The sequence below is a fragment of the Caloenas nicobarica genome, chromosome 8, assembly GCF_036013445.1.
Source record: "Caloenas nicobarica isolate bCalNic1 chromosome 8, bCalNic1.hap1, whole genome shotgun sequence".
Lineage (NCBI taxonomy): Eukaryota > Metazoa > Chordata > Aves > Columbiformes > Columbidae > Caloenas > Caloenas nicobarica.
In genome coordinates this window covers 9,137,793-9,149,156 of record NC_088252.1, presented here as the reverse complement: position 1 = coordinate 9,149,156, position 11,364 = coordinate 9,137,793, and the positions used below count along the sequence as shown (strand labels likewise).

At 46.4% G+C, this 11,364-nt stretch overlaps 1 protein-coding gene across 1 annotated transcript; it reads right to left on the bottom strand.

Annotated features, from left to right (window-relative positions):
* Positions 1-6,111: 6,111 nt before the first annotated feature.
* LOC135991524 (pineapple eye protein-like) lies at positions 6,112-11,155 on the bottom strand. The gene is given in 12 exon segments (XM_065640216.1): positions 6,112-6,225; positions 7,753-7,997; positions 8,072-8,394; positions 8,513-8,981; positions 9,126-9,244; positions 9,397-9,507; positions 9,725-9,871; positions 9,873-10,079; positions 10,162-10,286; positions 10,565-10,666; positions 10,756-10,886; positions 11,146-11,155. Coding segments are annotated over 12 exon segments (2,103 nt in total).
* Between the last annotated feature and the right edge of the window lie 209 nt (positions 11,156-11,364).

The window sequence follows — 11,364 nt, the reverse complement described above, 5'->3', positions numbered from 1 at the left end:
GGATTTTAAAAAAGGCTATTAGGAAATAAATGGCAAAATAATTGGTAGTGTAATAAAAAGTATACGAAATGTCTAAATGCAGTAGTTAAGTGTTTTCGAGTGCTCCCTGTTTCTAGATGATCAAAATCGTTCCAACGGGGGGGCGGAGCTGTGATATGGTGCCTTTTATTTTTAAATTTTGAAAATGTAAGGCTACTTTGCTTTGGATTTGGATTGTCCTTTGCCATTGATATCTTTAAGAACAGAATGAAATGTTCCTATGAATACTTTGTGTGCAATCATTAGGTGATGTCCCCTTATAATTAGTAAACAAATCTAATTGTATATCACATTTAAATCACTTCTAAGATTATGCTAATGAGTAGCCTTGTTTACATGTCACTTTCTACGTGATCAGAACAGCATGACAGTTCATAAAAATGATCTTTATATATACCCCATACTTTCTTCCAACTTCTAGGTCTTTCTTGAGTTGTTTTGCATTTGTCTTTGTGTTCCTTTGGCATCACGTTCAAACTGCCCGATGCACACATTCACCTTGATCCCAATGTCAAATGGGGTTGTTCTAAAAAGATCCACTGACAGAGTGAAAAGGAACAAACAAATCCATCAGCTTGCTAAAATGAGGGTTAAAAAGCCTGGAAATGTTAGCATTTAAATTAGAAAGTGTTGGTCTCCTGCCAACCCTCTACTTTCTTTGCTCAGTTCTTGTGAACTGATAGGATATCAAATTAGGCAAGTTAACCTTTTGAAGCTATTAGGGGGAAGCTGTCTTGTCTCCTTCAGTTCCCTGCTGACTCAGGAGAAAGCAGCTGGCAGGCTGAGCTAGAAGGGCATTTTGAGTGGACAGTATGCTCAGATTTATTTTTCTTCCAGCTCTGCTGCAAAGTGAAGAAAAAGTTTTAAGTACTGGTTTTTGAAGTAGTACTGAAGTAATTATTCATGCTACGTGTATCCTACTGATAAAAAATTGGAAGTATCTTAAAACATTTATAGGTATGCAGAGGAAGGAAACTTGCACACTTGCAACCTGTTAAACTTGATGACTGTCACTACTGGAATCACCAGATACCCGAAGAACATGAGGCACACTTAAAAGTCATTAGATGAGAAACTGTTATTTTTGGTTGCCCTCTATTTTGTGAACCATTGCAACTGTTAAGGCATATCCTGGCAATCATGAGAGCTAGAGGCCCTGCTTTAAAAGCTGGGATTGCAATGGGAATGCTTTGCTCTGCAGCTCTCCAAGAAAGGCACTTAATCCTGTGAGACCCCTGCAGTTACTGGGACCTGGCAAGACTTTGGTTTCTACCCAGGTGGGGAGGAACAGCGTACTTACACTGGGCTAAACTTTCTGATTGTGCAAACGGAGGTTGGTACCTGTTCAGAAACAGAAGAAGAAACTAATGGCTTCTTTGAACTCCTAGTTTTAAAGACTGTACCCCACAAGCTAAAGAATAATTTCCTTATCTGCACAATGCCGGGTTCTAACTCTTTCACCGTCAGGAAAGAAGGACCTATACAACCAAAGCCAGGCACGGTGGGGAGCAGATGGGTCCTGTGGTCAAGGCACTGTGCTGGGTGTCTGTTGGCACACGGTGCTGACAGGAGATGTGCTCTACATCCATGGTGATGCAATGTGAAGCAGTCTCAGAAAAATTTCTTACTGCTCTAGAAATAATCTGCCTCCTTCTTCCTCCAGCAGAAGGAATAGTTCAAGATGATGAGCTTGGTAGTTTTATTCCTAAAATCACTATACTAATGTAATATCATGAAACGATGGGCCAAATTTCAATTATTGTTTTTATTTTTATTCCTCAGTGAAATACACTATCTTACAGCTTTAGGGACCACTTCAGGGATGGCAAAGTCAAGCAAGAGTGTTTATTTTAGTTCTAATTACTTCTGTCTGGTACCAATTAGGAAACCAGAGAGGCTAAACCAGCTTGTAAGTAGCAGTAAGGCTACATTTATTGAATTTTGGATTGCCATACACTTTAAAATTAATTATTTAAAAGAAGTTTACCAGAGAGGAGACTTTAAGGAGAAGGACAAACTAATGATGAGACTTAAACTCTTAATGGAATCCAGTTATGCTCCCAGGTGACCTTTAGGCTTTTCAGAAGAAATTATCTACATTCTTTTGTTTAATAGTAAAACTATACGATGTCTTAGTTTACAGCAGTATTTCAGTAGTATCTCTAAAAATCATTAAGAGGAAAATGTACAAAGAATTGCATGATATAGTTGATCTTAGTTTGGTGTAAGAGATGGGTGGCTCTATTCTATGATTCCGTAGTTGAGCTGCAGCAAGTTGCTGCTCAGGATGCTCAAAGGGCAAAGCTGTCATTTCTGGATGCTGTGTCATAGCTCGGTTTGTTCTGTTCTCTTTCTCTGGCCACCTAATTACAGTTTGCCTGCAGAAGGGAACTGGGTAATCCCTGGTGGGTGCTGTGCCTTTGGCCGATGGGCATTGCTGTCATACACTTGGCCTTGCCTTTGCATGTATCTTCCATCTCTGTATTTTCAGAGGAAGATTCTTAGATTATGTGAAAGTTTCAATTATTTGTTACATAGCAAACAATTTTAAAGATACACTTAAAATTTTTGCCATTTGGTCAACACTTAGCTGGTCTTTTGAGTGAGGTTAGCCACTGCGCTGTGTACTGGGATTGTTCTTGGACCCTCTCTTTTACCAGGCACAGCATTCCAGTCACCCTTGCTTCTCAGTGGTGTGTGCCGTAACCTGGTTATTGGAAAGAGGATGGAGCGTTCCCATCTGTGTGAACAAACTCCTCGTGCCTATCCATGCTGGATGGTGTGAATTTCTCTGAGTAGGGTCGAGACCAGCATCTGCCCCTTCACAGTGTGTGTAACTCCCATGCTACTCATGAACTTGTCCTGTAGACTCTCACGCGGTTAATGCTGTCGGGGGTATGTGCTGTCTTAGGCTGCTATGGATAATTGTAATGCCAGTCCTGCATGCTATTAAAACATGCACTCATCTGCCTATAATTTTTTCACGTAAAAAGCGTATTGTTTACAGCCAGTGTTACTGTAAAGATCCACTGTGTATCAAACAGAAAAAGATGTGGCCGTAGGAGAATGTAAGTTGAGGAAAAACAGGGATTACTGCACGATTGGTTTATGATACTTAGATCATGCACACACATATTTTAGACCTGTTAAGTTACTTATGAAAAATAACCCAGATGTATATTCATGGTGTTAATGTGATGTTACGAAAAGGATTTGATCAAGGGAGATACGAGGCTGTTAATTAGCACTGCTTCCCCAGTCAACAGACCACATTTAAGTGACTTGCTGAACAAGAAAATACTTAAGCACATCCATAAATGGCTTAAAGAACTAGATGAACAAGTATAAATATAAAAAGGTGTAATCATCTTTGAAATAAAAATCAAAAATCTCCCAGATTGGAATGAAATAAAGTAGAACCTCGATTTGAATGCTTTTGACTACACACTCAGATGAATAATCAAAATGTGAAGATCAACTTGCAAACCTTGATGGAGTGCGGAATATTTCTGAGGCAGGTGAGTGGAGAAAGGGAAGGGAGCAGGCAGTGAGGACACCCGCAGGCCATCCAAAATGAAGTTCTATGCAGCAGGTTTCTCCCTGGGGGCTGCCAAAATTCCCATTTTTATTTCTTCAACCCACAGCTGTTACAGCTAAGCTGAACCTTTCACAACAAAAACCCTCTCTGAACTGAAGCAATATAGGCAGCTTGTTTTCAGGATGGAAATGGTGTGCAACAGGAGAGGAGGAAAGGATGAAATGAACCTTGACTCTAGTGATCGATGTTAGAATTCAATTTAAAGGAAAGTAAACATCTGCAACTTTTGGTGTAATTATGAGTTTAGGTCAAATTTATTTTAGGAATGGATTTATTTTTATCTTGAATTCAGCGGTGAGAAGTTTAAGGTCGTTATTTGTAGTGATTTCCTTTTGTTTCCCTTTGCACCCTTTGTTTCTGTTAAGTCTTGTAAACCCATAATCTGTTCTGCCTTTACATCTGTCTAAACACAAATGGTGTTTCTGATGTTTTTAGCACCCTGAAAGAATTTATAAACTCTGACCCCATAGTTGATACTAATGGTTCTGACTGCCCAGGGTTTGTTTTGGGCTGTCTGTCCTTGGAGTGACTGGTTACAGTAGCGCTGATGTAGGGGGCTGAGACATCAGTTTCAGTTGCAGGATTTAAGAAATAATTGGTTTAAAGATGAATTTTCTTTGAAGTTAGCAATAAAACAGGCTGGCGAGCTCAGTGCTTCTATGCTTATGCCTGTAAATAGTATAAATTTTCTTTTTAAACTTTGATAAAGGGTTGAACCAGTTGAAATGCCTGCTTTCTCGTGTTCCAGGCACTAGCAATGAAATGGCTTTAATATTTAAGTAACTGTTTTTATTAGACTCTGTTAGGCTTTAATAGGTGTTCCTGGAGTGCCGTTGACTTGCTCTTTATTGGTTAGCTGAGAGAAAAAGCTTTTACTCTTTTCCAGCAGGACCTCGAGGGTGTCATTCAACACCCTGGGGCAAGATGCTGAGCTGAACTTAGCAACAGGAGGCAATGATAAATCTGGATTTGAGGGAAATATAGCAGGTTAGATCCCAGCTGCACTCTCAATTTGTTAAGTTCCAGTTTTTACGCATCCAAAATATAACCATCAGATGCTATTTCCTACTGGTTACCTTCTAAATATGTTTATTCACACAAAGTCATTTCTGCTGGTGCTTTGAGCTGGCCTAGCTTCGGTGTGAAAGATGATTCTGATAAGTCATCTTCCTGTGCTACATCCAAGACAACTTTGTCACTTTCAAGTAAATAGTTTAAAGAAACAATGAACAAAAGAAAAATTTGTACCAGAAGACATTAGGTCTTACGTGAAAGTAAGACTTGAAGTGAGACTTTAATGTCCTATGAGCCTAATGCTGCTAAGCATTGTCTTACCAGGAGTGGATGAAAAGGATTTCCATGTTAGACTGAACAAACCCAGAAGTGTCACTTCCACTAGTGTAGTGTTGAGTTCTTCATAGTTTATAGTGGTGTCCTTTTGTATTCATTGGTACTCTTTGGAAAGAAAAAGAAATTTCTGGTTTGTTTAAAATCGACAACAAAAAAGCAGCAATTATTTTTGCTAGTTGGGATGTTGAACTTTTATATTTGAGCTGATCAATTTGAATTCAGGAAAGAATTGCGTATTTAGACTTTTTCCTAAGCTGTAGGATCCCTATTTGCTAGATAAATACTGCATTCCAGAAAGGAATGTTGAAGCATTGTATATTTTGTTTTATAGAAAGCTTTATGCATATGAATCTGAGTTATAATAAAGTAACTACAGCATTTGCTGTCAAATTAGTATTCTAGGCTATAAACCAGTTAAGAACTGAAATCTGTATGTGTGTTTTTCTGAGTTTACACTTTTTTTCCTACTATTGCTTTCAGCAACTACTGTTGTCAACTGGGTGCTCGTGATATTTTTCCTTTTGCACAGAAGTGTTGATGGGTTGTGAATACTGCTTCAGGGTTAATTTTCTGAAGCAATGTTCTGAAGTGTAGTTATTTTTGTAAGTCACTAGTCAGAGTAAAGCAGACAAACTAACAAAATGTGAAATATTAGGGCTGCTGGGGATGGATCGAAGGCTAAATATAATTAAATTGAAACAACAGGATGAATGATGGCAAGCTCAAAATAGAACTCGCATAATTTACAGACCAATTTGATGCACTTAGTCTGTCTTACTCTAGCAGATCTAGGACATTTTGCAATGGACTTTTAGTGGATAGTATTTTAAACTGGAAAGAGGTGTTTAGTAACAGAATTCATTGTTTAATGTAAAGGATACAGTTTGATATAGAGGCTAAATAATGTGAAGCTCTACTTGCTAAACATAAAAAAAAATATATATATATATATATATATATACACACATATATACATATAGGTGGGAATAGATTGTCCCTTTCAGTAAAAATGTCCTAAGGATGAGATCAGGGAAGCAGAATCCTGACTTCTGGTTGTGGTTTTCCCCAAAACATTTTCTAATCCCCAAATTGTAAATCTTAGTGGCATGGTGAGTCATGTTCTTCTAAAGTAAAGCATCTGTGTGAGACTCCTCTAGGCCTTCATCAGATTCTGGCTGCTCTGCTCCTTTTTGAGCTGTTTTGTCCGCGGTGGCTGCCTGCCTGTACTTAAGGGATATCTTTGTAGAGGAAACAGTAGAGAACATAGTGCCTGGATCTGGTTGCTATCTATCAATCAAACATGTGAGAAAAGATGGAGAATACTCGTTGTTTTGTTCATTCACACGTGAGGACAGCTCTTTTCATTCTCTCTCTCTTCTGTCCTCCTCACAGAGGTGCATTCTCATGTCCTGGATGCGGCTTTTTACTGCTAGACAGCCGCAAAGATTGAGCCCCAGTAATGGAGCTTCATGTGAGCTGCACACTCTCCATGACTGCCGAGTCTTCAGTAGTGCCTGAGTTGCTACACCTGAAAATACTTGAATATCTTTTCTCTCAGAAGTCGCCTCACCTTAATTTCACCAATGTATATGTATTAGAATACATCATGTGCTGTGTAAGCACAACTACTAATGCATATGGGATATTTTATAATGGCTTCTTTTTTTCAGCTTCCTTCCAGGTACCTGCTGACTCTATTCTGATGTTGAAATTAGACAATTTTTCAAGGCAAAAGCAGTTTCTTCTGCCCTGAATACGAGGTAGGATACCAATGGTGTTTGTAAACTGTACTGCGACTGCATGTCCTGGTGTTGAAAGGATGACAGACTTAGCATTTGTTCACTGTGCCAGCTCCTGCTTTCTGGAAGCCCATTTCTCCCTGGTTTCTTCCCCCTCTGGTCTGATCCTTTCCTAGCAGTGCCAGCAGCACAGAGGGCTGCTCATCCTCAGAAATGAAGTTCGTTGTTATTTACATCAGTGGACTGACTTTTGCTAAGCCGTATGAAGAATTTAGGATCATCTCTGATTATCCAGAGTACATTTACCTGTGACTATTAAAGGTGATCATGATAAATTATCTATAGATAAATATGAGATCTTTTGCCACCTAAAGCCACTGTTGCAAATAGTTAGAAATATGATCATTTATATATTATATATATAAAAGGTAATATATAATAATTGTATTTTATGGATGTTTGTATATATATATATATATGCATGTGTACATTTCTAATTTTGCTTCCTTATTGTAGAATTGCTAGAAAAATAGTTGATTAGCAGGATTTTTAAGAGGAAGATGGATGAAGAAAACTCTAGAAAGTTGGAAAGTTTGTTTGGCTTTCAGCTGGAATAAACATGTCAAGTTAAACAACCTAATCTAGGCAGTTTAGTTCAGCTCTGACATTTTTGCCTTAGGCAGTGATTGGAAAATTGTGGTTTATGTCACAACCAAGCAGCTAAGCTGCCTAATTTTGATCTCAGCGTTGCAAGTGGGAGCAGCCTTGCATCTGTATGGGTCCAGGGGGGCCAGACAGGCTGCCACCCTGAAGTGGCGGGGAACTGCAGAAGGGCCCTGATGCCGGCTGGCTGCCGGTGCGTGGGCTGCTGGTGCTGGATGCCAGGGAGCTGTGGAATACCCACATTCTGCCTGGCTGGTGTGGCTGGGGCCCCAGTGAGCTCTGAGTTGGCACTAGAGGCTGTAAGAGACCCTGGTGAGACAATGATCCCGTGTAGAGCCCCAGGGTGCAGCTTTAGCAACTCACCCCTATTCCTTCTGCCTGCTCCCTGCCTTGAGGACAAAGGCACTCACTGGCGTCACACCGTCTGTGCCTCTCGCTTAGTGCTCCGTATGCCAGGCTGTCCCATGGTGGCAAGCTGATGGAGAAAGGGAAACGGATGAGTCCCTGCTGCCCCAGCAATAAAGTCATCCCTTCTCTTGCCCCCTGCCCTGTTTCCACCTCCTCCAGGAAGCTGAAGCCCAGACTCATGGGACAGCGGAGGGCCAGGACTGCAGGGACAGTCCCTGGTGTGGCACAGCACTTGCACTCTCCTGTCTTGGGAGCCGGGCAGGAGGACACCAACCTGAAGGGGATTCGAATCCCCATGGTGAGCATTTCTGGGAGAAATGCATCCCTGTCTCTGCAGAGTGGGCACATCGTGCACAGCGTGTCCCTGCAGGAGAAACACAAGGAGCGGGAGTGAGGCCCTGCTGCTGCTGAGCGCCTGCTGTGTCCCAGGGCAAGGGAATGCAGCCCCTGTGGAACCAAGCGTGTTTGCATGCTGGACACACCATGACACTGTAGGACCTTCTGTCCCCCACAAGGTTGACGCAAATGAGGCAGATGGTGTCGTCTTCTGGAGCTGCCTCCACGGTCTGCCTGGGGCTGTGTTCCCAGCAGAAGGACCTGGGAGGAAGAGGAGAGGGATGGGTGAGATGAGAAGTGCTGGGTTCTTCTCCAGTGGTGGCGAGGAGGGGATAGTGCAGAGATTAACAACCAACTTTATTGTGCTGGTGGGGGGTGCTCAGGGCCAGCACTGTGGGATGGCGCATGGCTGGTCCTGCATCGTCGTCCAGTCTGGCTGTAAGGGTTTGGGGCCTGACGTCGCAGGTGGGAGCGGGCTCGCATGGGCCCGGGGGAGCTGGAGCGGCTGCTGCTGCCGAGTGCTGGGGAGCTGCTGGAGGCCGGTGATGGCAGCTGGCTGGGGCTGCAGGGCTCTGGTGCCTGTGAGCCGTGGGAAGGCCCTGATGCGCCCGGGCTGGGGGTGCTGCTCTTAGCTCTTCGTGCTGGAGTGCGGCTGCTCTCCTGGCGTCTTCTGGGATGGCTGTACGGATTGCCAGCCCGATGTGGCCGGCGGGAGCAATCTCGCGCCCGCATGGGCCCAGAGAGGCTTGAGCGGCTGCTGGCCTGATGTGATGGAGAGCCGCAGGGGGACCCCGGTTCCGGCTGGCTGGGACTGGTGGGGCCGGCGAGCTCTGGGCTGGTACTGGAGGCTGTAAGGGGAAGCAGGAAGGTCAAGGACACGGCCCCCCATGCCTGGGGCAGGAGAGGCCAGGGCAGTGCCCCCAGCCCTCCTGGAGCACAGAGGCTCTGCCAAGCCCACCCAGGCCAGGGGCACTGGGTGCTTTGCCTCTCACCGGTGCCCAGGCCAGCACAGCTGTCGCACTCCCAGATGGCCGTGCTGTTCCACAAATAAGAGCAGCCTCTGTGGATACCTTCAGCAGCACAGGAGCAGCACAGGAGCAGTTGCCAAGGCCTGGGGAAGCAAACGGGTTCATGACTTTGAGGACAAAGTGACCGCAGCCTGTGATTGTCTGGAAGAGCTCTTGTTCTTGGTGGTCCTGTGTCGAGCCCTTGGCAAGACAGAGATCCTGTGCAGAGCCCCAGGGTGGAACTTTGGTGACTTACCCCTCTTCATCTACCTGCTCCCTGCCTCCAGGGCAAAGGCACTCACTGGCATCACACCGGCTGTGCCTCTCGCTTAGTGCTCCGTATGCCAGGCTGTTCCATGATGGCAAGCTGATGGAGAAAGGGAAACGGATGAGTCCTTGCTGCCCCAGCAATAAGGTAGATGCAGGTCATCCCTGCTCTTGCCCCCTGCCCTGTTTCCACCTCCTTCAGGAAGCTGAAGCCCAGACTCATGGGACAGCGGAGGGCCAGGACTGCAGGGACAGTCCCTGGTGTGGCACAGCACTTGCACTCTCCTGTCTTGGGAGCCGGGCAGGAGGACACCAACCTGAAGGGGATTCGAATCCCCATGGTGAGCATTTCTGGGAGAAATGCATCCCTGTCTCTGCAGAGTGGGCACTGGAATCGAGAGATGCCATCGCGCACAGCCTGTCCCTGCAGGAGAAACACAAGGAGCGGGAGTGAGGCCCTGCTGCTGCTGAACGCCTGCTGTGTCCCAGGGCAAGGGAATGGCTCCTACCTGGATGCAGCCCCTGTGGAACCAAGCGTGTTTGCATGCTGGACACACCATGACACTGTAGGACCTTCTGTCTCCCACAAGGTTGAGGCAAATGAGGCAGATGGTGTCATCTTCTGGAGCCTCCTCCACGGTCTGCCTGGGGCTGTGTTCCCAGCAGAAGGACCTGGGGGGAAGAGGAGAGGGATGGGTGAGATGAGAAGTGCTGGGTCCTTCCCTGGTGGTGGCGAGGAGGGGAGAGAAGGTACCTGTACTGAAAAAGGAACTGAGTGACACATTCACCCTCCGTGGCACAGGGCAGATGGAAACTGCGGTCACAGCCTGTTTCCCGGCAGGTGATGGCGGCTCCGCTCTCCCCGCAGATGAAGCAGTGCTGGAAAGAGCACAGCAGCCCTCAGCAGCAGCAGCCTCAGGGCCTCCAGAGCATCCCCACGCTGCTGGGCAGGGTACTGGATGCGGCTGCTGCTGGGTCACACCCTGCAGATCTGCTGGTGGATGAGGCTCCTGTGCTGGACCCTCTGTGGAGCTGCTGGAAGCAAGACTTTTGTCCCAGAGCTGGTTGGAAGGACTGGGATTTCTTTCTTGAGGTCTGGGCTAAGCTCCCACAAACCTCTCCTGGCACAAATCTCCCTGTTCTTGTCAGGTCCTCACCTGTTGTGCTGCCCGGTTGATTGTATGTCGGATATCCTCAGGGAGAAATCCCCTGAGTCCGACTTCCTCGACACCTTGCTGAGAAAGCTTGTTGGCAAAAAACTGTGGAAGAGAAAAAATGAGGAGCCGATGAGGAAAATGTGTCAGGGACTGCCTGGCAGAAAGCTGGAGAGGGCTCTGGGGGAACTCACCAGGCAGAACTCATGGGCACAGAGCCTGTCTGCCTCCAGTTTGTGCCCACAGACGTCCGGGTCGGCCGCAGCCCGGTGACACAGCATGCAGGCTGGAGGGGAGAGGGCAAATGCCGTGGGAGTGAGCACCTCTGCGGGGCCAGGGAAGCGCCCCTGAGGGGTGACCCCCAGGGACCTGCTCTGTCTGTGCCCGGCTGGCTGGTGGGCAGGGCTGGAGGCCGTGGGGACGAAGGGGCCATTGCAGGCACCGGGCTCCCAGCTGGTGCCCACTGCCCAGCCTGGGCCCCGCTTGCTGAAGCAGCTGGGGAGCTCCTGCCACCACCCCCAGCCCCACGCTGACTGCCCCGACAGCTGCTCTGCCAGGCTGTGGGAGGGAGGCTTTGTTCTCACCCTTCTCCATTGCGTCAGGGGCTTTCTCCTTCCTTGTGGACAAGGTACACATCAACAGCAAGCGCTTGGAGTCACTGTCTCCACTGAATCCTCCTCTACTGACTCTGCAGGAGAAGCGAGGTGCAGGTGGGCTCACAGCACAGGCCCAGACCCTGAGGTGTGGGGTCCCCGTCCCCCCTCGGTGCCCCCACAGGAGCCCTGTCCGTCCCCTGCCCTCTC